This window comes from Montipora capricornis, chromosome 7 (genome assembly GCF_036669925.1).
Source record: "Montipora capricornis isolate CH-2021 chromosome 7, ASM3666992v2, whole genome shotgun sequence".
NCBI lineage: Eukaryota > Metazoa > Cnidaria > Anthozoa > Scleractinia > Acroporidae > Montipora > Montipora capricornis.
This window is the reverse complement of record NC_090889.1, coordinates 29091138-29117715: the sequence shown is the minus strand read 5'-3', so window position 1 is coordinate 29117715 and position 26578 is coordinate 29091138. Positions and strand designations below refer to the sequence as shown.

The window sequence follows — 26578 nt, the reverse complement described above, 5'->3', positions numbered from 1 at the left end:
AAATGCTTTCCAACGCTGATATTCGGCAAAATTTTACATTGGAGGAGGTCAATCTTGAAAAACAAGAATAAGCAAAGAAACTTTCACCAAAAAGTTGAAAACATGAAACAAATGTTTACGCTAATCCTGGATTAAGTTAATCGGCTTTCGAACAACCGGGCCCTGCACTTCATCTTCATGTAACTGTATCTTATTAAAGCCATCTCAATTTGAACAAAGAAACTGTGACTTGCTTAATACCGATGCACACCTTTAAAAACTGTTCAAGCTGAAAAGACGATTTTTTCCAGGGTTCGCAATTGCACTCGTAACCCTTAAAACCTGTCACAGGTGTCACTTGCAAATGTTGCAGTTTTGAAATTGCCCCCATCAAGTAGTCTAAGATTAGTTTGTCAATCAGTTGCAGTGTTACAGCAATGACTGTTAAAAATTCTAATGAGAACACTGTTTTCCATGGTGACTCAGGGACACTCAGAATAAATCCACATGTATGCTCCTCTGCAAGCTGCAGGTTCGTCCATTCAGCAATCTAATCCACATCTCAGCAAATCAAAGGTCACTTACCTGTGGAACTCCAAGCCAATCTTCTGCCAACTGCATAGCTTGTTTGGCATTCTCAAGTGCATCATTAGGGTCCAGATCCTCACATTCTGGGAAGAGACCAGGAGCTACAGCATCGACAAGACAAGCCACGGCACGCCCATCATTCCAGTGGGTGTTGAAATTTTCCATTGGCACAGATTCTGGCATTTTGCTCTTGACCCAAGCAAGGAGTGCTTGTTTGGGGGTCATTTTCTGGCCACCTTCCTCTTCCTCATCTAGGTATGGCATACTGATCTGGTACTTCAAAATCAGGGTCCATATCAGACCCAGAATCAACTTGATATTTCCTTTGAAAATATCACTAGCATCTAATGAAAATACAAAATCAATATTTACTTAAATTATATTGAAGAAAATTAGGGCTTTACAATAATGAATTTTAGACTTAAAACAACGAAAGTCTATTTTCAAGTGCCATTACTACACTAAGAGCCTTTAAAGATGTCACATGTAGAATCTATTCAGTTACTTGTCTTTACAATGTTCTTAGGTTTCAAATGCATTTAGTAAGTTCTGCTTGGTTGCATCTAAAAATTGCTATTTTTGACACGTTGAAATTCTCAGCTCTGAATCAAAGGGTCTATTCTCAGCAAAGACAATATGGGGTCAACATAATAGTCATCTTAGTGTATTTAATGTCAAGAATCTTAATGGTACACCCTGAATCAATACACTGACAAAGTTTAATGTAATTCAAATCTTTGCATGGGATCAAAGTATTGAAACAAATGAAAATCATTAACAATAATTCGGATAAAATGTTCCAGAAATATATCTTGATGAGCTCCGACAGAGCGGAAATATAATTTTTCAAGTTAATACAAACAAGTATTTCTGATAAAAGGAGCTGTTATTCAAAGATTCATAGCTAATCTTTGCTACCATTTCTTTAAATCTGGCCCGGGTCACGTAGCAGGGATATTTCGAAGGCAAATCTACAGTGACGTTCACGGGATGGAAAACGATCTGTTAATTAATTCAACTCAGGTAACATGTTCTTTTCCATTCTTATTTCGAGATTGACATGTCTGATTACTTGTTAGCCATCCCCAAAAATAAGTGACCATGTTTAGTATGAAAAAGAAGTCAAAGTTTACAGATATTCGCTTGGAAATTAAAAGCAGATATATGTTACACTGTTAATTGTTTTTTCATTATGTTTAATGATATATTTGACCGAACAATTGATCAAGATTCTGTCACTTTGGTTCGTGTGTGGGAAAGAGCAATTTTGCGCTAGCTTGAGCAGTCATCATTAGACAAAACAATAGTAAATTGTTCATATAGTTTCACTGCAACACTGATTTCTTTGCCGTCAATGATATTTTACGACCATTCAGTGACAACTGAGACATTTACATTGCGATACGCTTCACTGGTTTTCTGGGCAACTTTGCTCTCAGAAATGCTCGCTGTTTCACACTTCCTTTCTACCGTACAGCATTACCACGAAAATTAACCTCAGTTCCCGAATGATAACACAGTCCATTTTGATAAAATGCAAACAATCCGCCGTTTACAGCGTCAAAATAACTTGAGCACTTAAAACTAAACTTATTTGCATTTTGGCAAGTAAACGAATATCAAATGTCGTCCAACCAAGACTAAACTCACGTTCATCACGGAGACGATTTCTCCGTCTCTGCACGAAAAATTTTAGAACAAAAGTTTCACATCATCTTAATATAATCCATACGTTTTACAGAACCTTCCACATCAGGAGATTCGTTCAGCAATATTTTCATAAGTTTCAGATCGTGTGATGTTTTCGAATGTTCACGATCCGCTCGGGTGAAATCAACAAGACGAATTGATGACATAGTGAAGTGTCGCTGGCAGAAAAAAGTTATCATTCAATTTAGATAGAGTAACTGGGAACTTTTGAACCACATCGCAACTGGGTAATCTAGAAGTAAGAGCATGAGAAAACAACTTTAAAAATGTGTCAAATAAACAATTGTTCGAATTGTTTGGAGCTCTCAAAAGAAAAATTTGTACGTGAATAATCGAGGTGAACGCCCATCACCATAAAACTCTGGAAACTCAAACAGGTTTGATGAGCAAATAACCTAGAAATTCTGCAGCATTAACATGTTGTAATTGTTTCCAATACCTGTCACTAAATAAAATGACCAGAATAGCAAATAGAGACCAGCGAATAGGGAAACAGCTAACAGAGCGTTTAGTGTACAGAAGCATTTAAAATCAGTCTGAACTCCATGTTATGACTAAATATGGTAGTAAATGTAACGCAGAGAAAGGTTGTACATTACACCTATAAATTAATGGCTCAGCTGTTTTAGTTTTCAAATTGTTACGATTGAGATGAGCACGAAGATGTTGAATCCGCATAAAGTGTTTGCAAATGGCTGTGTTTTGAATGGCTTCGAGCTAAAAATAGTCGAAATTCTGCAACATTAGGATAAAACCGTAAGACTTGAATACGACAATGAAAACTCTACAGTAATTAAGAAAGAATTCAGTCAAATTCATTTTATTATCTGTTATTGTAGACGCTAGCAACCAACGGTGAATAACAAATCGGACTTACCTATGTTCACTAAGCGAATGTTCTCGCTTTCAATAAATTTCAGGGCAATTGAAATGTTCTCCAGCTTTTGTGGTCGAAAGGAAGGCTTCTTGTTGAAACGCGAAATTTTCTTGTGAGAGAGAACCTGAAGCAGGGCGATGAGTTTCAAGCCGTCTACTAAATCTGTTTCTAAATTATAGATGTACTTGTTCACACATTTTAGATGTTCGTTACACCATCTTGTGAAGGTGTTCTGTTGGATCTTCTTCCACTCGGCATCGGCCGAAGTGGGATCTGTATCGGGCATCTTGACGTCCACCTACCAAAGCAAGAAATCAAACACGTTACAACAGATAACAGTAGGTCTTTGCCGTAGCTTCGAAGCGACTAGTTCGGGCAAAACCGCCCTGGATAGAGCCACTAATTTGCTAGAAAATCCGCACAGTGAATAAGTAGGCCACTCAGAACCAATCAGACTCTTCTTGAATTATTCATGTTTGTACATCTCAAATAAGCGCCTTAGACCAGAAAACACAATATGGGATTAAAAAGTCAGGCCCTTACGTCCATAGTTGTTGATTTTGACCCACTAAGGTAGAGAGTGTGTTTACTCCTCGCGTAGCACTATCATGAAATTAAACAATTAGCTGACACCTTAGTACTTTTGTACTCGGTCCAGGGCCAGGGGAACTGCGCAAGGGATTTTCAGAATGCCGAAAATTTCGCGATTCGAACCCCCAAAGTATATCCTTATCACAGAAATATGCGCTAAAGACCAATAGCATCCCTGAAAATTGAATACGTAGGAAAGGCGTGCAAACTGTGTGTCACATTGCATTGTTCTTTTTACGTCTAAGTAAACAATAGATCTTGCGTTTTTTCCCAGGATAAACTGTCTGGAATGACGGTTAACGTGTCACGCACACTTTGAAAATCTGTTCTTGCTGAAAGCTTACCAACTTTCGTGAATCGCTCGGCAGCATTTTTTAATCCCACTTGCTTTGACGCATTTCCTGTGAATTTCACTTCTCTGTCACAAGAACTTTTTTTTAATCAGCGAACATTGCGCTGGGCGCCTATCTGTTTTGCATCTGCCATTTGCATTTCTGTCAACGACCTGATTTAAACTGTGTCCGAAAACAGCGCTATTTCCAATTGTTTATCGCTTTATTTTAAGTCAAACCATAACAAAATTATACAAACATAATTTTGTGGCAAGAAAGTGAAGTCTCAAGGACTTTGATTGAACTACTGTCACCGTGACAGGATATTGCGTGACAATCGCGAGCAAAGCGCTGTAGAGCTGTATAAAAATTGTCAGATGACTGAAGGCATAGTTTGTTACTCTTATTGAATGCACGTGTTTGTTTGCGTCTTTTACCGGGACCGGGTTAAGAAACAGATTAAACTCGTCAAAAAAACAACTCCTAGGGGTTTGTTACCCGTCCGGTTAGTTTGCATCTGTAGCGTCTATTGTCATATGCCTGGTTCTTCAAAGGATGCCGCTACAAGTAAACAATAGTGGCCAGATGTTCTCCAATCGCTCCACTAACCATTAGACAGAACTGACCGGTCGGACCGTGCATTTGGAAGGCCTAACTCTACAACACGTTCAAATTAACACACATCTACGTAGGATTCGCTATTACAGGATGATATATACTCCTCTAGAAGAATGCAAGGGATTATCACGCTAGTGTCCTTCAAATTGTTGCATTTTCATTGCAAACAGACGGTTCTAACAAAAGGAAAGCGCCCTATTAAAGTCGTGACGACTGAAAAAACGTAGCAATTTCTGAATTTATGCAGGGCAACTGATAAAGCAAGGTACCAAAATTTCTCGTTTTTTATGAAACAAAGTGAACTTACAAGACTCTGCAAAAATTGTTTTGTGCAGAATACGAGAACTAGACATGTTTAACGCATAAAAAGGAACGGAACATATAGAAGACAAAACTAAACAGCTGTAACAAGTTTTTCGTGACACCAAACAATGAACTTTTGATTTCAGCAAGTCACGCAGCGTCGGTGTTAAACTACATATGACGTCATTAAGTCACAGTGCATCAAAAAAAAAAAAAAACAGCTTTAAAAATCTACGGCACGCACGAGAACCTAAATGTATAAAGACTGCCCTCACGTAATTGTCACTAGGAGTTCCTTGCTATTTTCCGGATATTTATTTTAAGCTCACTTGGGTGAGTCGGCGTTTCACATTAAGTAAGTTCGAGAGTTGAGTGGTTTGCAAACCTCCGGCGCACAAAAAACAATGAAGGCCTTATAAATGCTGGTTGTCGAACAGAGAGAGCTCAGGAGAGATCAACTGCTACAGTCTAAAAACATGGCTACAAACACAAACAAGTGAATTTGAATCAATATCAAATGCTGATCAAAACAGCGGATTTTTGACGAAATTCCTGTTCATCGTCTGACATTCACGACACCAGAAAACACAATTACGACAAATATCCGGAAAATGTGTTACCTGTGTCTTGCTTGAGGGCGTTATTTCCGGTGGATTTTGCTTTGAGCAAGAATAATCCAGAAAGGCTTCAATTCCCCAAACATCCGGATGTCTTGTCCAATATTACTTTTTATGGTTATTTCAACGTTTTTACGATTCCAAGGAAATAACGGAAAAAGCGAGATACTTTCTAAATCAATCCGCCATTTCGTCATGCTTCTTTAAAGAAAATTCAAAAGGTCAACAACTCGATGAAATTAATTCCGGTTGTTTTGAAATATGCTCAGTCAAGAAACAAAAATACAAGAACACCAAGTTACGAAAACAAGCAAGTAAACGCGACAACATTCACACAATCAAACAATAAAAGAAAATCCAAGTTTGTCAACGCAAAAGAGACCACAAGTAGATTATTTGGAGAAAAAGAAACGATTTTTAAAAAGATAGAATTGCTGGAAATGAGAATAAAAAAGAGCAATCTTATTTTACATGTTAGAAACAAGATAAATGTCATATTCTATTTTCGTTCAAATCTCCGGCTCTTCCTGCATCAGACAGAACTTACAGACAATATAGTCTAATAAATGTAGATGTTGATTATAGAACATCATCGCTCCATTGCGAGTTGTCAACCTTCGTTTTGCCCCCAGGTGGCGGCATCTCAATCAGTTTGATGAGTTTTCAGTCGCAACGCTTAAAAAATCAAGCTAACAAATGTCGTTTGAACCATTTTCCCCATCAATTGTTTGTGAAACCGCTAGTTAAAAACAGTCCAGCTTGTACGAGTGGCACATCGTTGAAACATAAAAAGAAAGTTGTGTTAGAAATAAGACTTCCCACGACTAAGTTACTTAACACAAAAAATGTCACCAAATCACAACTTATTTTCAGAGTTGTCCGAAAAGACACCACTTGTAAAACAATTAAAATGGACGTTGAAATATTTTGCACGAACCGTCAGAAGGTCAATTCAATTTGCGTGTGCAATGACCTGTCCAAAAACTTCCACTCACGCGAACGTAAAAATTGTAATGGCTTTAGAGCAAAATCTTCATCTATCTTAAAAAAAATGTCAAATCAAGTTTATTTATCTGCTTTGTTGATTCGCAAAATCACCAAGTGAATTTCTATCGACAGAATTTTGAGACTTCAAAGTTAAAGACCCATTCAAAAATGACCTGTTAAAATTGTTTAATTAAAAGCCTTTGACTAACTATGACAAAAATTCTCACCAGCAATAAAATTCCAAAGAAAGACGCTTATTTCAGGGCATTTATGATGTCATTTCTTTACAAAAACATACAGAGTAACTTAATTGCAGAAAAATACAAAAAACAGATACACATTTATGATGCATTATTTTTCTTGGAATCATGAGATGTATCCGGGGGGGAGGGGGGGAGGATGGGGTACTTCCTATAATGGCATATACGGGGAAGCTCCGCCCGAAAGGGGTACCTTTTTCGCTCTTCACTTATACAAAAGGGTAGGGAAATCTGTCATTTAGGTATTTAAAAGGGCCTTTCATTCAAATATTTCGAACACACATACCTTAATTATGACTGAGTGCTAGAAAGGGGATGCAGTGTTCTTAAGTAGGTTTGTGAAAGGGGTACTATTTTCCAATGGAAGGTTTAAGAAAGGGGTACCATTTGTCAATGGAAGGTATACGAAAGGGGTAACTTTTCTACCAAAAATGGTATATGAAAGGGTAAGGGGTCAGACCTCGGGGCGGAGCCTCTCCGTATTAAATTCTTTTAGTACCCCCTCCCCGCCCCCGGGGGATGTATCAGCGTTGACGTTTTCGGTAATGGCAGCCAAATGATTAAATGAGTGACCTCACCAGAATTAGCATTGTCTTTTCTATGGCAGAATGAATCGGCGAAAACAAGATGCGGCCACCTCGACATAACAACCACTGAATGCTTAGTTCAAAATTTACTAAAATTTACTATTTAAGCAACAGACGACGTTTTGCGTGTTTCCATAGCTTCATCTAAAAAAAAAACTCTAAAACTCAAGACGCTTTTACAAAATATTTCCCAAAGATCCTTCGATAAATGAACGAAATTTCTGCTAATTTACTTCTTGATTGAAACAGATTTTCTTGATACACGCTCATATTTCCTACCAGCCAATCAAAACGCGCGTCTGACAATACACAACCAATCAAAATTTGTGTGATATCACAGCCGTGTTTCCATACTCTCATCTAAACACAGCTATTGACCAATGAGAGTGCGCGTACTATCGTAATTATTTTATACAACTTGTTTGAGTATTAACTTTATGAATTTCATGTCTGCAAGTAACTAGTATTTCATAAATAAATTGATAAACTTTCTCTAAATTTCGGTTTGCTGTTGGGATGGGTTGGCAAAATAGAACTTAAAAACAGAAGGGTAGAGAAGAGTTTGATACGAAGGATGTTGCATTCTCACATTTGAGGAGCCCGCTGGCCAGCCTGATTGTGCAACATACCATATTCGTATTCTCGGTATTGGACTAGAACAAGAACCCATGACCCGGAGCCTACAGCACCCATACTGGGCCTATGTAACGGCATTTTTACAGACCAATCTATTTTAGACTATCTTTTCCGGAAAAAACAAAGGCAGTTCCGGTTCGGTGACCATATGACGTCATCTTACTTTCTTGTAATTGGTCATCGGGCTCCTGTGGGAGTCTCATTCGCGGGAAATTCAATCTAAAAATAAATCGGTCTGTGAAAACGCCGTTACACGAACACAGTAGAGTTGTAGGCTCCGGGTCATGAGTTCCTGACTGTAACTAGCTTGCAATGCGCGAGAATCTTGGCAAATGCAAATAATCAGTTTCCATTGCAAGCTAGTTCCAGTCCAATACTGAGGATACGAGTATGATCTATTCGCCAGACGACTAAGATTTCAGTTGTCCTTTTCGCCGGTTGCTTGGCAACCGGCATTGGGCCTTCGAAAGTTATAAACGCAACAGAGTCTTGTGTTGTGTCAATATACGACTTCCGATGTTTGCAGATTTCCAAATGTTTCATTACGTTTTTCGGACTTACGTACACATGTAGCTATGGTGGGATCTAGAAAGTTCCACGGTATTGCTGGCTCGATACCATTCCTACTCGTATAAAATAGGAAGTACCAGTACCGTAATGAGGTGGTGTCCCCAAGTGGAGAATACATTGTGGTTCATTGCGCTTCGACTCTTCCCAATAAAATATGTAACATGGATCACGAGTCGACGTAGATGCAAAAGCGAAAGGCTTTCCCCGCCTGCAACAGGTTCATGTCACGAAAGAGACGAATAAAATCGAAACGGTAGTGACTCGAATCGCTACCGAACTGTAGCAAAAGCAGAACTTTCGTGGCTATCTTTTTCTTTTCACCTTCCGGCAAACAATTTTAAATGGCCTGGGAAGGAGTGTTTTACAAGGCTATTGACGTTAAAAAAAAATCGAAAAATATAGCAGTCGTACTACTTTAAAAAGACGCCATCATGGAAAAACTAAAACGAGTGTAGATCAATTATAGCTGGCGTCCACATCTGTTGGATGCGGATATTGGTCAGTTATATCCAGCCGAGCGTTTTAAACCGAATACGCTAGAATAAACAAGTTAAGGTTTTGCCAACATTTCAAGCTGGCAAGGCAAGCCAAGAGCAAGATTTACAGGTTAAACTGATAACTGTCAGAGCCACTAATTGATTTCCCCAAGAGGCGGATGATGTAAACTCAGTTGAGGTGGGATGGTTTACGCATTGTTGCATGCTGTTAAATGTTCTTGTATCAATAAACACGTTTATTTTTATAATTCAAATCAAAGGTGTGTGCCCTGGCTTGTTCAACTTTATGCGTTTGTGCACTGGATTTCATAAAGGCATTCTATGTAACCTCGAGAAAGGTGAAAATACACTTCAGGTAAATAGATGAGAATATCACGAACCGTGATTTAAATGCGATGCTTTCAGTGGTAACTTAGAACTTTCCAAGGATTTGCTTCGTATGCAGTGGAATGACCTTCTTCGCTCCAAAACAACCCTCCCAATACACGTGATTTTTAAGGACTTACTGACCTGTTTTTTGTACGATAATTTCTTGAAGCTGCCTGATTGAGCCATAACTCCGGTCTTGAGGAGTTTGGAGGTTCAATTCCCAGTAAATCAGACTTGCGCCCTTTCACTAATATTGTTTTTTGCAAATGTAGGAGGGTGGCAGTATTTATCCTACAATTGCAATATTTTTCTACGTCACACAAATCCGCCTTTCATGTTTCGTTTTCATTGGTTAAGAGATCGATTACCTCAAGCACACTTTGCGAAAAATTAATGTAGCGCGGTTAACAACACCATGAAAAGACGGCGAACAGAATATTCACTGAGCTTAAATATTTCGCCCGAAGGCAGTGGAAAGTGCTAGATATAATTGTCTTCAAGCCCCGTTTAGTAAAATATGCAAATGTTTTGTTTCAAGACTTGTTTTAATATAAATATTAGTGCCATTTGATCCTTTAAGGAACATATTGTAACTTAATATTGCAGTACCGCAAAAAATTCAATATAACCACGATAATTAACTTGAAGGAGCCAAGGAGCCGATTTGTTAAGCGCTAAGTTTTTTCTTTGTTGCTTCTAGTGAACCTTTACAATTAAGCTGAGTTATTTTTCATTTTTGTTCAATGGGCAAATGATGGATTTCAAAATCTCTTAGGCTGCCGAAAAGAAATTAAACATTTTACTCAATAAAAGTTGACCTTTTTTCGCAGAACCGTGCGAATTTGTTTGTCTAGTCTTGTGTAGGCACAATATTAGTTTCTAAAGCAAACAAATTTGACAGTGCCTTATCTCTGGAACAATCTATTGGCGGTGTATTTTGAAAGCAATATGAACGACCCGTGTGAAAAAAGGTCGTTAAAGCCTCGAGTTTCGAAAGTACATTAAAAATGAGGTTTTCCAAATGTGAACGATGGATTCCCTCGAAATAGAGTTTAAAAAAGAAGATATTTCCCCTAGACATATTTGTAGGTGCATCCGCAAAATGCCTACCGTATCAGCTTTGCGTGACAACTATTATGTGACAGATATAAAAAGTCACGTTACCCAGCATTCAAGCACGGCGTTGCTGTGACTGGTTTGTGCGCGAGAACTTGTATACTTTCCTCTTATTCTTCCTTTGGGGCAAAAAAACATTTCATAGAGAGACATAATGTGAAAGCCACTGACTTGCTGAAGTACGCTGTTTGCTAATCCGACCCGAATGAATGACAAGGGAAGATTTATTCTCGAAGAAAGTGCTTGTCTTATCCTGTTTGCGCATACATTTGCATCATAAAGATTTTCTTAAGGTATGGAGTCAAATAAGACTAAAGAAAAAATTTGCATTGGCGCTGACGCTTTAATGGTTCATTCGCTATGACAACAAGAAAGCCTTTGACAGGACTTCAACTGAGATGTTTTTGTACTAACTGATCGTTGCAGCGCTCACAAGTCAAAATTATTAAAGCCGACATCAGTTACTACTATCATTATATGTGACCCCCATTTTTCTCCAATAGTTTCCGCACGTGAATTTCATATAGCTCCTTCAGAGTTAGCCTTGATTAAATTTTTCACATATCATTACTTGTTAAATGGTAAAACATTGAATGCGGCGATGTTTAAGCATTTTTTTTCGATGATTTTCAATAAACGGCACTTTTTCAGCGAGTGGGTGGGACTTGAAAAAGGCGAAAAAACCGTTTTGTCAAACAATCCTGGCCTTTAGGATATGAAACAAAGACTTCCATACATTTGTTTGCACACTGATTGAAGCGAACGAAATCGGGGAAAGTTGCGCGGAAGCAAATTGTTAAAGAATCGAAAGGTTCGAGAAAGGTTCTAGCACGAATGTTGTACCATGTTTGATGGTTCAGTATAGCATAAGAACTCCACTTGAACTTCACTGTATATAATTGGAATTCCTGTTTATAAACCTAATGGTACTTCTTAAATGCGTTTCTATGGAGTTATTAAAATTGTTCTCAACTAGACGGTCGTTTACAATCATTTTTCTACATTTTAACCGAATCTCGTGTCCTTTACAAGATAAACTGACTAGTCAGTTTGAAGCCTTATTATATTAAAATGTAACGAAAGGCTTGCCATCAAACTGTTACCTTGTCACCCGAAATTACCGACGAAATTTACTGTACCAAGTATTATTTCTTTTTAACTCAGTCTTGACGTACAAGCAAGGAACTGTCAGACCTTCCAATTGCAGCGGAACACAAGCAGCCTATCAGCTATTCTTTCGCAGGAACACGAAACGTTTCAAGCGACCATTATACCTCGTTACCCCAATAAAGTAATTGGTTGCGATGTAATCCTTACATTATTTACGGGCCAATAGTAAAATATTCCTCTTATGATCGCATGGTATAAGGTCTTGCCAAACCCTATATTTCACCGTACGTATAGGATGTGCTCATAAGGATCTTACCTCTGACTGACGATCCCTGTAGCTATCGTACGCATATTGTGCAGATTCTGATCTGTAATTCCCATAGCCTTCGTATCTATAGTCGCTAGTTTCATTCCTTTTGTAATTATCGTAGTCTAGAGCCGATGTCCCGTTGTATCTTGACCCACTGTACTTTCCGCTCTCCATCTCGTTATGGTAACTTTTCAGTTTTTCAGCATCATCTTCCTCGGTATCCAAACTATTCTCCCAGCTTTTAATTCTTTTAGCTATCTTTCCCCGCCCAACCGGGTTAATAGGATTCCAGCTCTCAATGTATGCCACCCGAGCCCTGCTGACATTAAAGTCTCCCGTGTCTACATCTCTAAGGCTTTTAGACCTCGTGATTGGTTCAGGTTCTTCTCGTCTTGTCAGGTTCTTGAGGCTCTGAGATCGAGCACGAAGTCCGAAAGTCTTTTCCGAATCACCACGATCTTCGTCATCGGACAAACTCGTCGGCGTATGCTTGAGGACATCGGGTTGTGGTTCAACGTTATTCTCATTCACGTCAAGCACTAAGGGTGTATTCCGAACTGCCACCAACTTGTATGAAGTCATTCTGAGCATTGAAAGAAAAGGATGCTGAAATTAATTGTTTGAGACGTTATTGCAAACGGCCAGGAGTCCATGAGTAGGAGCGAACGACTGCCCTATATTCCCGTCACGGCGTTTTCAGAGACCGATTTATTTTCAGATTGAATTTCCCGCGAATGAGACTCACCGATCACAAGAAACTAACTTGGCGTCATTGTGTCACCGGATCGGAACGGCCTTTTTTTCCGAGGGAAAGGGTAGTCTTAAAATAGATCGGTCTGTAAAAATGCCGTGACACAGGCTTAGTATGGAAGTTGTTCGCTCCTTAGTAATGAGCTCCTGAAACGGAGGGTAGGGGTCCTCTGTGTCTGGGCGTTTTTGAATGCCAAACAGAGCAGGGCTTTTGGCTACGCAGTCTCCTAATGCATTGCTATTTTTAGATGATTGACAGCCCGTGGTATTATGTTCGATAAAACTGAGGTTTAGCAGGGGGACAGGTATTCTTAGAGTTATTTTCATAGACGGTTATGTCGTAGAGTTAGAGTTAAGTTTCCAAAATCCTGAATTCAGGATTTTGGGCTGCCAAAATCCTAAATTCAAGATTTTGGAATTCAAGATTTTGGACGTCCAAAATCTTGAATTCAGGATTTTGGCAGTCCAAAATCCTGAATTCAGGATTTGGCAGTCCAAAATTTTGAATTCAGCATTTTGGAAGTCGTTAACTCTAACTTTAAGTCATAACTCTACTGAAATAACTCTATTGATAGTTAACCTCGTTCAGCAGCGACTCTGCAACGCCAACACAAACGTCACTTTCAAATTGTTCTTGTTGTACACTGGTGTTAGCGAAGTAAGCCAGAACTGAATAGGACTTATTCACGATGACGTCATATGCTCACAAATTCACCGCCAAGACTCGTTAGCACAAAATTATTCACATCATCTGGGCATGCAATGCTGTTTACACGTTGGTTTTCTTTACAAGTTTGTTCCTTTGGGGTTCAGCTCAAGCTAAAATTTACAAGTTTGATTTATGAATTCGAGGCTTGGGGTGAAATCAGCTAATCAGAAGTCATTACGCATAAGTGTTATTGATTGGAACACCGTAACTAAAGGCCATGAATAAATGGGGGGCCTGAGACAATAAAAAAATCGACTGCTGTGTGCTCAAGTTCTTTTCAAAACCTGCGTCGCCGCTGCCGTCGTGGTTGCTAAAGCCTGGTTTTCACTAGCAATGCAAGCACAAGCACAATTTTTCCTTTTTCTTGTCCTTGCGCTTTATATGGTTGCGAAACGCAGCATAAGCACAAGGAAATTTGCTACGTCTGGCCAATTAAAGCACTCGTTCCGGATTACCTGCGTCTGAGCATTTGAACAAAATGGCGGATGCCGTGGTTGATTTTGATGCATATGTCGACGTTCGTTTTCACTAGCATAAGCTCCTTATGCCTATGCTTGCGTCGGTAGTGAAAACGAGGCTTAAAGACCCAGACGACGAGGCCGTACTTGGTGTCGTCACGCAACGTTGCCGTAAAGAACGACTGCGCAGGAGAGTTACGTCAACTACGGTATAGAGAGTTTTCACTCACGTGACCAGCAGCCGTATTGGATTACTGAAACTAAAGAAAGTATTTGCATAAAAAGAGAGTTCAATTCCCGGAGGATTAGTTTGGTACGCCATCATGGCCGCCATTTCTTTGTTTTGGAACACCAACATGGCCGCCGTGACGTCATGTGAAAACGCTCTATAGGAGCCAGTCTCGTCATGACAAAAAATAAAAAAATGTATCTTTTGTAAGGGCTAAAAACAGAATAAAAGAATATTTTTTGCATAAAATAACACCTAATTATATCCCACAGTAATAATGTCGCTGTCGTGAAATTTTCACCTCCTATTAAAAATTCCTTGACTACGAATTTTAAACCATTAACGAAATTTGCCACTTCTTCTTTCTGTAATTTCTTTTTTGAATGTGATTTTAACAATTGTATGACTCGTCAGTTGTTCTCTATTCACTAATTCTTTTACAACACGCCAATCTGAAAATGCATTGACAATTTATAGTTTATGACCATATCTTTATTTGCGACTCTAACGGTTAAAATAGTTCCATTCTTGTGACTAAAAGGGATCACTAAACTTTCAAAAAAGATACTTTGTTCGAAACTTATATGATTTCTTTTTAAAATGAGTATAAACTTTCGTTATGTAAAAATATCATAGGCAATGCAACAATTTCACTGCAATTCGCAGCCGTTGATTTCTTTGCGCATTGTTCATTTTTGAACGAAAGCGTTTTTTCACTCCTACTCTTGCAAATTCTGCTTCAGATTGGAATTTCTGGCATATGAGCCCTGAGTGCTTTCCAGTTACGCAGATAAAAAGATTATCTTTGATGGTCCCTGGTTGGTTAGTAACACTTAATTCTAAATTGGAATATTTGACACGACTTGATTTTAAACCACTTTGTAAAAGGATACATTTGTTTTAATTTTGACAACAGATCGGTAAATAATAATCGTTTTTGTCAATATTTGCAATTCATTTGGCAAGAAGAGGAAAAAACAGGAAGCTTTAAAATCATGGTTAAAATTACCCCAGTTGAAAACAGAACATCTCGGTTTGCTGTAAAATGGCAATAACTCGGTTGCAGCACGTTATAGCAAAATTCTTCAAGGCGAAACATGTTCCCTCTCGCATGCAAACTATTTTCTGATGGTATAGGAGATAATTACTAAAGCTGAAGCTACATATAATCATGAATAACAAGAGGAAAAAGTACTACTTACGTTTCGGATTTAAATTATTTTGGATGTAGTCATCGTCGTGCAGACGCCCAATGTATGATGGAACAAGATTTAATAAACCTGCAAATTTTGGCTGTTTAAAGTAAATATATGTTTTTTCCCCGGAAGGCCTATTTACGTATATGACAGTCCTTCTAACAGTTAGGCTCAAAGCCCGTTAAAAATCAAGAATTTTGTTATTTCAACAGGATGAAATTCCGTAAATGTTGTCTGAGTCATTGTTTGCATGTGTGGATAATTTCAATTCCCGACCAGCGTCGTTTCAAAACAATTGACTTGATTGTCATTGGTTGTTGAGAGTAACCACCCGTTAGACTGAAAGCATTTTTCCAAGAAAGATCTAATTATCAATTGCACTTTTAAGACTCTCTATTGTTACAGCTTAGGGACTCTGGCAACGATTATGTCTTCCAGTCGCTCTCGATTTTTCCAGTTCGCACCGGGTAAATAAAACAGTTGCCAACTTTTTCAAAAGGCAAACCTGCATAAACGGCGTGGAGGTTAATTGGGAAAATTTTTGAATGAATTTCTTTAAGGGTGCGTTCGATTGACTGTGTTCCAGAATAGGAATACATGAAATAGAAGTTAAAAATCTTTCGTTTTTACGGAGATTCACATTCAAATTGTCAAACACCTGCTAAAATGCTATTTTAAATATATCTTTATTGTCCTTGTTGTCTCAAAACGCCAGACATACCGTCATCACTCCACATATCCTTATTCCGGAATAGGTGGTTTGTAACGGTTGCACGGTACAGTGGGCTCAATTATAACCATCGGTTTTATCACTAAACGGATACTCGCACTGAAAAAACCGTTTTGATGAGAGAAAACAAGATTGACTAGTCCAGAAGTTCGGGCTGCGGCGGCTTCAAAGAGTTGACGCGCTTCAGGCAGAGCTCCTCGGCTCGCAGGGTGAACCAAAAGGAGCTATGGGCCGTGTTTTCACGAGCGGTTTTTCAGATCGCTTAGCGAGTGACAACCGAAAATTCCGTGAAAACAGTTCCTTTTCTAACTTGCTTAAAGTTAAGCGAGTCGGCAAATTTCAGTAGAATTCTCATTAAGGTAGCTTAATCGAGCTGGCAATTACTTTCGGCCAATGAGGAGTCGCTTGTGGTTATTCAAATCGGAAATACAAATACGCTTGTTTTGGAAAGCCGATCTTTTAACATGCTTTCAAGGCAAGAAAAAGCAAAATGACTGTGAAACTACGGAAACCAATAGATTTTGATAACGACAGTTAGCGCTACCCAGGCTTCGAGCAACCGGCCTGAGCTTGGTCAGTTGATGTATGTTGAAACTATAGGATATCCAAGTGACGCTATGATCTTCACAGTTACGATTCATTTCATATACCATTTCATCATTTATAGGATATCCGTTACTGGAATAAGGCCCAAGAAATAAATGGAAAATTCTCCAGTTCAAGGAGTGGAAAACAAAAGTTTCCCGAATCATAATAAAGTCCAGTCCAGTGGCCAACTGAGTTGGCCTTGATTACACCATCAGCTGGTAACAAGAAATTGTAAAATAAAGGAAACTATATAAGGAAATAAACATACGGGAAATCTGTAAAAAGAGAATCGAATTCAAAGACAATAAAAGATGAAACAGTAAAGGATTTTTTACGCTTGCTCAGAAAAATCGATCGGGAATCAAAGCAAAATATAAATTAATATTGAAAACGAAAATAAGAGTCCGTGCCAAAATGTTTCGAAATAGTTGTTTTGTTGGTCTGAGAAACATTAGAAGGCTGTGCCTTTAGTTAAGTACTAAATACTTTGGCAGTCCACACACAAATGGCTTATTCTCTTGAGTGGTGTAATCCCATCGTGTTGATTTGTTCAAGTCAGTTCGGTTATCATTAAACGAACCCTTCTTAGTTTTTGTACACTGGTCAAAGTCCTCCCAACCTAAAGCAATCACCATGGCTAGTAAAGAAAGAGATCATTAAAACGTTTTTAGAGAAATGATAGAAAGAAAAAAATTGAGTAACGTGGGCTCAACTGTAATAACAGCTATTGCGACCGCATTCCAGTTGCAAATTCATTTACATTTTAAATTCTTTGTTTGTGTTAAGCGATAAATGATCAAGGCATACACCAATGAAATGTTAGCATTTAGAGACTCTCGAGTGATTCTCAAAGAGTTAACAGCGCTGACCCGTTACTCTGTCAGTAATGACACACACACATTTCTACATATTTACAGAGAAAACAGTTGGCTTGGGACCATCATAGCATTAATGAAACGTTGCTTGTAAAATGGCGAGTTTTGTTCGCCCTGAAAAGGCAGCCCGTCGACAACCTCGATTATCCAAGTGGGAGAAAGCTGACATAAGAGCCGTACGCCGAACAAGGCTGAGTAAAGACGAACTTTTACGAGAAGATATTGCCGACAAATTGCGTTGTCCGCTGTGTTTTTGTCTCCCCTGCGTCATAATAGCCTTCATCTTGTTAATATTGATCGGGATTTATGTGATACGGCCTTACATACAAGGTGAGTGTGTCTATGTTTCTTGGCCTTGTTTTTTGCACTCAGTCACGCTTGCTCAAGAGATTTGTAAACACAATCACAATTTTTCAGTGCGCGATCAAATGATGTGAAAGTTAAGTAAACATAGAACCTGTATGAATTTTCAGGTCAAAATAAACGAACTTCTTTTGCGAGACACTCAAGATTATGCGCGGAACAACTCTTGGTTACTCACCACTCACACTGATAAATGCCCAAGTTCAAGTTAAGACATCGAAATTGCGCGCACATTAACTCAATTTAAAATTCAAAACCTTTACGTTTACTCTTAGACATGTTTATTTTGATTCATTGTGTCGATGCATGGTTTAGTCGCTCGGCTCTCCAGATTTGTACCGCCACATCTTCAGGAAGCCACTTAATTTTTACTCACGCGATTTAGTCGTCATTAACGTTTAATTGTTTCTACTTCTGATTAAGCTGATAACTTACGCGTAAACCGCCGGTATGAACTCATTTTTTTATCGCCGCAAATTAACCCACATTTTCTTAAATCCCTTTGATAGCAAGGTCCCGTATCATCGCGAAACTATGGGAATCAGCGATTTTAGAATCTAAAATAGACACCAAAACTGATAGCATACAAATTTTGGCAGGTCTCAGTTGTTAAGTCTTTCGTTCGCAACGAATGACCTTGGACACAAAAATTAAAATCAACGCCTTCAGCAAGTTGAAATATGCTTCAATGATTCTTTTCTGTTTGGAAAGACAACATTGAATATGGAGGTTGGATCTGACGACATTGAGAAATATCAGAATTTAAAAACCTCTCGAAACACTTTAGAACTTCTGTAGGACCTCCGCCTTTGAAACAAGTGTTTACTTTTATTCTGCAGGTCGAGGGTTGGTGTCCACGCAGTGCCGTGTAAATCGAACCGAAACATCAGAACAAGGGTCTTGCAGCTACAGAACAGACAAGTTCAACCCTTGCATGAAGATATTTGTAAGTAAAGTGTGTATCCTGACAGGCACATTGCAACGCTATAGGACTTCATTCACAGTCGGGAGTAAATTACATGGAGAGCCCATTCAAGTGTGCGATCACAATAGATTATTTTTACCACAATTCAAATTATTCGTTGTTGTTGTCACGGAAATGATATTTCCTGAAGTGTCTCTTCTAGCAAGGGTTTTTAATTAAGGAAGGTTGGGGATACATCTATGTCAACAGGTTCACTACCGTTTGACAGATGAAGGATCGGAGCTCGAGGCTGTCCTTATGGAAAACGAACAAGCCTTAGTTCATTGTGAGAAGGTGATTATTTTATCGTGTACCCATGCCTTAGGTCACTTTCCTTTTGTCAGAACTTGCCGGCCAGACCCGTCAGTTTGCAAAGATAATCATGATACAACAATTTGAAGGAACATTTGCATTAAAATTCCGCGCATTCTTCTAGAAGAATATATATCATCCTCGGAGTCTGTTAATTTGAATGCATGTGTTGTAGAGTTAGTCCTTCCAAATTCCCAGTCTGGCCTGTCAGTTCTGTCTCATGGAAAGAGTCCTTAGTTTCCCTCGTCCCCCGATATATGGTATTTTATTCATTTTATCTCTGCTACAGATAGGACGGAGCTCTTTCCAATCGCTGATTTAATTCGCCCTTGTCACACGGCGGCCATATTGTCCAGGGAGACCAAAAGAGCTTTATTTTACCACGCCAAGCCTCGCTGTGGAAACCATGGGGGTGAGGCTTGGCGTGGTAAAACAAAGCTTTTTTGTTCTCCTGGGACAATATGGCCGCTGTGTGACAAGGGCGAATTGGATCGCTTCAGGAAGCAGCTCTATTGTTTTTTAGGGTTAGGGTACATCGTTGATTGGTTGTTTGTTTTGTTCCATTGTTTTCTGAGCCAATCCCAGGACACGTTGTAATAGCTGCGTACTGCCCCTTAAAGCTCTTAAGGTTTACACGTACGACGCAAGCATAAGCAAGTTGAACCAAATGTTCGGTGCGTTTGAACAGGTCGTCCAACATTGTTGAAAGCGTGTTGACTCAAGTTTAAATCCATTTAAACTTTCATTCAACATTGATTCAACTTTTCCTTTGTTCTCGAAAATGTTGAATGGTGTTGAAGCCCGTGGTTTGAACACTTTGTTCAACAATAATGTTGAACACACGCATGCTCACACCAGGCCGCAAAATTCAATATGGCGTAGTTTATCTGAACGAGAGAGTCTGGTTTCTAGTTCTTAGTTCCTCGCAATTAAATTTCGCGAAATTGTTGGTTCTTTGTTTGGTGCCATGTTGGAACCGTTTGAACGGCCTCCGCACAAATTTGTTTTTGCATCCAACATTTTTCCAACACCCGTTCAACTTTTGTTGAACGAATGTTGGTCAAATGTTGAAACCGTTTTAAACGGGCCTTTAGGTTTACAAATGTTCACGTGACTTTTTCCAAATTTCTCCATGTTAGGCGCTTGTTTTCCGTTACGGGACGGGAGCCAGTTTGTGCGAGGTTCAATGTGGGGGATTTGATATGGGTGGAAGTTAACTGCCTGTTTCCCTTGCATTTCAATACTCCTTTTTTCTTAATTCCAGAGAGATCCAGTTTCTTTGAAGCTTTTTTTCACTCCACCTAAAAATATCTCATCGTGTAATTTTAAGTACTTGATGCTAATTTCAGTTTTAATCTCCCAAACGATTGTTTCTGAAAGTATCTTTTCTTTTTTTGGTAGTGTTCATATACCTTTGGAAACAGTGATTTGTTCGGCAGGCACAGCAAGTGTTCATGGGATTCTGATTTGTCCGCTGAAGACTGCGCACCGACGTATTTCCATTTGTATGGAACGGTAAGAAAATAATTATAAAGGCAGTTCTGAGATTGCGTTTAATATCTGACCGTTCTCGTTAAACAGTGCCTATGGCAGGCAGGGTGCAATCAAGTAGACAGTTAATGATAAGCAATCAAGAAAAGCGCGGGAATGGTATGTTGACAGGTTGGGGTTACCACAAATCCCACATCCCAGCCTACATTTGGTCCAAATACCGATAGGGAAGATATCTGTTTACAAACATTGCTTTTGTTATTCAAATGTGCCAACCACAGGAACAAAAGACCCTTCGTTTCGACAGCCAATGAGGTTCTTGTTGGGACATAATCGGTGATGTCAACGATATCTTTGGTATTACCAAATCCAGTACCGATTGTTTGCAAACTGATGCGAATGATGAGTTAAATTTGATTGATGCCGTTTGGATACACATACCTTAGCCTGGTTTCAAGAAAATCTCTCATACTGCTGGTGAAGACTCTTTCTCTTCCACCCTTTGTTGGCATAACCGCATTGAATACATTAATTGTCTCTACTTTCGCTGCCTCTAAAGTAGTCATTGAGTCGTACGTTCAGGTCCATGAGAAACTCCACACGCTGTTCACCAGGCTCACTTTCTGAACTTTCATCAGGCAGAGAGTTTTACGTATGAGCAAATCCATCGAATTCAGCGACGTATGTGTTTCGTACGAAAAAAAAAAAAAAAGTGGCTATTAGGACGGGACCCGTTCACCGACCAAGATTTACTTTTCATACGGGAGTCTTCAATTAGAATGATTATTACAGGTTCAATAACACTCGGAAAGTCTTACGTCGTCTTTAATTCTTTTATATACATTTTAGCTATCAAACAACGGCGTTGATGCCTGTTTAATTTCACGTAAAACCTGCCTTGTGTTTCTCGCATTTAAGTCTAGCTAAGCACCCATTTCAAATAGCGCTGGTGAACAGTATTTAAGTCTAACCACCCATTTTAAAACGGTTAGCTTTCATTAACTGCATGGCTATGTCGTTCAAGGTTTGGGTTCGAACCTGTGATACGGTAATCATTCTAAGGAGACTCCCATATGAATGGCAAAGATAGGTCAGTGTATGTACGGGTCCAGTACGAATAGCCATTGCCAAAAAAAAAACACAAAACATTTCCACTCCATGGTCCGCAAATCCCCTCTTTGCAACAGAATCTTCAATTCCACAATCATGAATTATTCTCTTTTGTAACTCTCTCCATCTGCAGTTCAAGTTCAACATAAGCTTGCGTTTGCAAATACTGTATTGTTTGCTGAAGATGACAATAAGTCAGTCGTCAGACGCCATTTTGGTCTATCCCGCCAAGTTCGAAATATGCGCATGTCCTTACATCGATAACAAACCGCTGACCGTGTGAAGCCTCGTAGTTGAGGCTGATGATTTCTACGTGCTGCTGAGGTGTACAGATACAAAACTTTATTACTTTATTTAAAAAACAGGCTAATTTGAGAAGTTATGTCAAATGATAGAGTTGCATGGAGACCTCTAAAGAAGAGTGTTTATCCCTTCCCAGTGAAGTATATCCCACTTTCCCAGCCGCTTATAAACCCTGTATGTTCCCAAGTGTTCCTGCATGCGAAGAACGCCAAGTTTGATAAGCGTACGCGTCGCGTACTGGGTAATCCTAGGCCTAAAACTGACCCGACTTTAGGCCTAGTTAGGCCTAGGGTTAGACAAATTGAGGGTTTTGGGGTACTTTATTCGTTTCCGAGTTTTCGAGTCTTACGGGTCTTAGAGGTCTTCGTTTTCGAGACACCCGTCGTGTACTGTCTCCTTTCTCTTCCGTTCAACCTGACCAATACTTATGCCTATAAAGACAAGCGATTGAAATATAGCAGAAATCATGGCATTTATTTGTTCCTCGGGAAATTATTGCTTCCAGTTACATTTTTCTATTAATCTGTTTTCCTTAGTTAGCACAAGTCCCTCTCGCCACACCAATCGCCCTAATAGGTCGATTCAGCTATAACTCAATCCTTTGGGATTAAAACGTTTTGTTCGAAGTATTTCCCTATCATTTAAATGTGAATGTCACATAATCATGCAAATGCAACACACAGAAAAACTTAACCCCGAGAGATTTGAATTGGGTAAAACATTGAGTTAGCTGAATCGGTCCGTATTCCTATTCATTTAAGATGCTTCTTCAGATAGCACCAATCCAGGAACCCATGATCATGGGTTTCTGACCGGTGTCTCACATTTGCAGACTGCAGACTGCCTACAAATAGCACTGATAAGCATAATTTAAGTCTAAGCACCCATTTCAAATAGCGCTGATAAACATTATTCAAGTCTAAGAACCGGTTTTAAAACGGTTAGCTTTCAATAATTGTGATTTAGGGTTAGTCTGCAGTCTGCAAATGTCAGACACCGGTTTCTGACCGATCTAATACTTCAGGCGGCACCTCATGAATACTGGAGTTAAATCGACAGTCGACTGTCGATATTTCAACCAAGTTCTTACATCCTGCTTCTTTGTTTCTTTTCTTTTAGCCCAACAAAACAATCTCTTGCTTCTTTGATCCGGACAACGCGGAAAACGTCGCCCGAATACTCAAGGTAAAGTAAAACACAAACACTTTAGACTGCTTAAAAGGCGTTCCCGTATCATGTTTTGCTCTCAAGGGAGTCACAACCAGTTTTTCTTGTCCAAACAGGTGTCAGGTGGCGAAGCAGCGGCTTTGATTGTTATTCCACTCTTGTTTCTGCTTCTCTGGCTTGTTGCTTTCTTGTTCTTGATATACGACAAACGTCTTCGAAGGTAATTCATTCTTCGTTATTCTGCTATAATCTCCAGCGTAGTCCATCAGAAGTATTAATTCATCTGGTCAATGATAACGGAACTGCTCACTGAGACAATCAAAAATTATAGTAGGAAACAAGAAAGCGAGGGCCTACGTTTGTTGGGTGGCGATGTTAGACGCGCGGCAAAAACAATAACCAACACTAATAAAGGCAAATTATTTTCTTTACCTCATCAACTAAGAGATCTAACATTTCAGATGTTGGCCAAAAGTATTGGGAGGGGGTGGGGTTGATTCAGCGAGAAAATTGTTCATTGCGAACGAGGGTGAGATCGCCGCCATTTGGCCAGCGCTTTGTTAAGCGAAGACAAGTGAAAAACTATCTTTTCTCAAGTTACTTCAAATAGCTCATGGACCCTTTCTTTTACAACAGTAATATGGAGAAACAAGTAATGAAGGAAAAGGCACACGATAAAAGTGTTTCCATGAGAAACGGAGGTTCAATTCCGTTGGGCAAACGGAATGGGGGCTTCGAAATCGAAACAACTACTACAACGAGTGCAGACTCTACAACAGTTACCACAGTAACTACACCAGGTACTCGCCGAAGAAGGAAGAAGAAAATGCCATGCGCGCGACAGCACTATCCATTCAATTACCTGGATGAAGGAATTCTACTCGAGGCTAAGCCGCTATCCAGTACAACCACTGACATGTCGTCTAACTACAGCTACGTCACAGTGGACACTTCACCAGTATGTACATGCCATCATAATGGGTACTTACAAGCGGGGTTTGAGCTTTTACCATACAGCAGGGATTACTTGAGGCCGGTGTCCAGCACACCGACGGGAAGATCGTCCCTCTCAAATCAAAAGGGACGCGTTTTCTTGCCCGAGTCATTTGTGTGATCTACGACCTTTTCCTTTGTTAAGTGATAAAAATAAGGAACAGTTTACAGTACATAGTGTTCTAGTACTTTTGAATGAGTAAACAAGACCCAGTGAAAGGATATTTCATGCACATCGGCTTTCTTGTCTGTTTAACAAACAACACGTGACATTTTCAAAGTAGTCAAACTAACACGTACGGGAGAGGGGACGGGCTGAGGAAGACTCATAAGCGACATTTCCGAGTTCCGTTGTAATAGCCGCGTGCTGACCGCGAGTTTCGGTCGAATTTTGTGAAAACATCAAAGGAATTTATCAACATTTGCAAACGAAACAAATGGGGCTGAAGACTATTAAGTGAAGAGGACAATTGTACTTTCAGAAGCGTACGATAAAAGGGAGGGTTACTTTCTCTTTAAAATTGGGCTCGGTGAACTCACTGCACAAAATGAAAGGGAAGTTAATGAAATCAAAGCCAGCAGTTGTTTTTATTTGAAACGGCTAACAAACCGATGATCCAATGTGGTGTTAAATAGAACTCCATGACTCGTGAACAACGCATGAATGACAAGGCTACTGTCAGCTAATCTGTGCCAAGGTGCAAACAGTCCGGTTACAAAAGCCATCCTTTCTGTCACATTTCCTTACCATGTATTGTGCAACGTTGAGATTGTTTTTTAATAGTGTTCTCGTTAAGGAAATCAAGACCAGATTCCGAAGGGAAAACTCAAATCGAACTCAAATCGATTCTAAAACGTTGCACATAATACTGTAGATGCCAGATCAGATCTGAATTTCTTCGTTTGCATTACGTCACGGCTGACGTCATTAGACAAACGAGGCCCATACGGGAACTCTTTTCTTTAGAAAACGTTTTTTTAAGTTCTCGTTAAAAACAAGGTCGCTGTTTGGGTAAATGAAAGCCAAGAATTACCACATACGAATGAGGTTCTAATCTGATCAACTCTTGAAAATGAGGATTCAGCCCCATGTTGAACATTACAGTACATTTCTGAAAGGACACTCGTGGATAAAACAGTGCACTTTCAAATGGTACGAAAATGGTAGAAGACACAAGAGTTACTTTATATGAAAAAATGAGATCTCAAATGTAATGAAGTATGACTTAGATGGAATGTGGAACCTTCCAACTATACAACTAGACTTACAAAACCATAATTTTTATGCTTTTTACAAATATTACATTTTGCAATACAAGTTCACTGAATTCATAGTAATATAATAAATTTGTGAAAATTTGATTTGTTAAAAAAAACTCCAAAGATCAGCACAAGAGGTCGTGTGGTTGATTTGTGTTTGGGGGACGAAAAATGGTTTGCCACCAGTTAGTGATCCTTTCCCTGACGTTAAGGTTTTCCTTACAAAGTCCATCAAAGACAGGAATTGGGAGCATCCAAACCATTTCCGGGAATAGCTAACTTTACCCTATAGCCCATCTTTGACAAAGTATAAAAATTAGAGTACCTCCACCCGAGAAGGAAAAACCTGGCTTGATGTTAATTCAAACCAAACGAAAGGAGCGCAAACTGTCAGTCATTTCGTTACAGAAAAAAAAAAAGGAATGGTAAAATTGAGTGTCGTTCGTAAATTCAACAGGGACGACTTTTTGGAAGACTTTTTGCTAACGTGCACAAGAAGCTGGACGGACGTTGGACGTTCGACGGGAACCGGAAATGGTTTTCTCATTTTCTTCAGCGGTCGATAGCAAAAGAGGCATTTAGCAATACAAATGTTGTAGCATGAAGGAAAATGGAAAACACCTTATTTCCGGTTTTCGTCCATCGTAAATATGTTGTGGCTTCTTCTTTGATTGGATAGCGACGTACAAAGATTCAAACATGACAATAAAGCTGTATAATTATACGCATATTTTTATGTAAGATGACGGCGGAAAGGGCGATCAGAGAAAGCGACTACCACTTGTATCCAACACAAGCGGCGGTTGCATTTACAAGAAATTCAAATGTTTCTTTACAAACAAACCGCAATTATGAAAAATCGATTTCTTGGGTGCAAGTTCAGTGTACAGCGATGGCGCTAACTAGATCACAAAACATATGTTAACTCCAAAAATCTCGCGAGCGTCCACCGGGCTGAACTTCCACAATATCGAAAAGGAAAGCTGCAATGAAGGCGATGAGTCCCACAACTCCTGCCAGGAT

The 26578-nt window shown here is 39.3% G+C and overlaps 3 protein-coding genes and 1 long non-coding RNA gene across 7 annotated transcripts in view; 2 read left to right on the top strand and 2 right to left on the bottom strand.

The window, feature by feature from the left end:
• LOC138056829 (filamin-A-like) overlaps nucleotides 1–12640 on the bottom strand; it is a 31355-nt gene extending 18715 nt beyond the window's left edge. The window contains exons 1-3 of one of the 3 annotated variants that reach the window (XM_068902739.1): nucleotides 12064–12640; nucleotides 3155–3452; nucleotides 565–911 (exon numbers count right to left, since the gene is read on the bottom strand). In XM_068902739.1, coding sequence (XP_068758840.1) covers nucleotides 565–911; nucleotides 3155–3452; nucleotides 12064–12639 — 1221 coding nt within the window. In that variant the 5' untranslated portion in view covers nucleotide 12640. Of the gene's footprint in view, nucleotides 1–564; nucleotides 912–3154; nucleotides 3453–3697; nucleotides 3840–9662; nucleotides 9797–12063 lie in introns of those variants that run through there. The other 2 variants (XM_068902740.1, XM_068902741.1) reach the window with 2 other exon arrangements.
• Nucleotides 8786–11911, top strand: LOC138056830 (uncharacterized). Its single transcript, XR_011133538.1, has 3 exons — nucleotides 8786–9330; nucleotides 9413–9507; nucleotides 11802–11911. It is a non-coding gene; the product is annotated as an uncharacterized lncRNA (long non-coding RNA).
• A 4913-nt stretch (nucleotides 12641–17553) lies between the features above and the next one.
• On the top strand, nucleotides 17554–25689 carry LOC138056799 (uncharacterized). Of its 2 annotated transcripts, XM_068902692.1 has the most exons (7): nucleotides 17556–17922; nucleotides 18795–18901; nucleotides 19130–19213; nucleotides 20633–20746; nucleotides 23255–23320; nucleotides 23419–23522; nucleotides 23939–25689. In XM_068902692.1, exons 1-7 carry the CDS (start codon nucleotides 17688–17690, stop codon nucleotides 24414–24416), a joined length of 1188 nt encoding a protein of 395 aa, XP_068758793.1. In that variant the 5' UTR covers nucleotides 17556–17687; the 3' UTR covers nucleotides 24417–25689. The 2 variants fall into 2 exon arrangements, with proteins under 2 accessions (XP_068758794.1, XP_068758793.1); XM_068902693.1 differs by lacking the exon at nucleotides 19130–19213 and having other exon boundaries at nucleotides 17554–17922.
• A 580-nt stretch (nucleotides 25690–26269) lies between these two features.
• The window catches only part of LOC138056798 (sarcolemmal membrane-associated protein-like), a 28565-nt gene continuing 28256 nt past the window's right edge, over nucleotides 26270–26578 (bottom strand). The window contains exon 33 of the mRNA XM_068902691.1: nucleotides 26270–26578. This exon is cut by the window's right edge and continues 9 nt beyond it. Coding sequence (XP_068758792.1) covers nucleotides 26477–26578 — 102 coding nt within the window. The 3' untranslated portion in view covers nucleotides 26270–26476.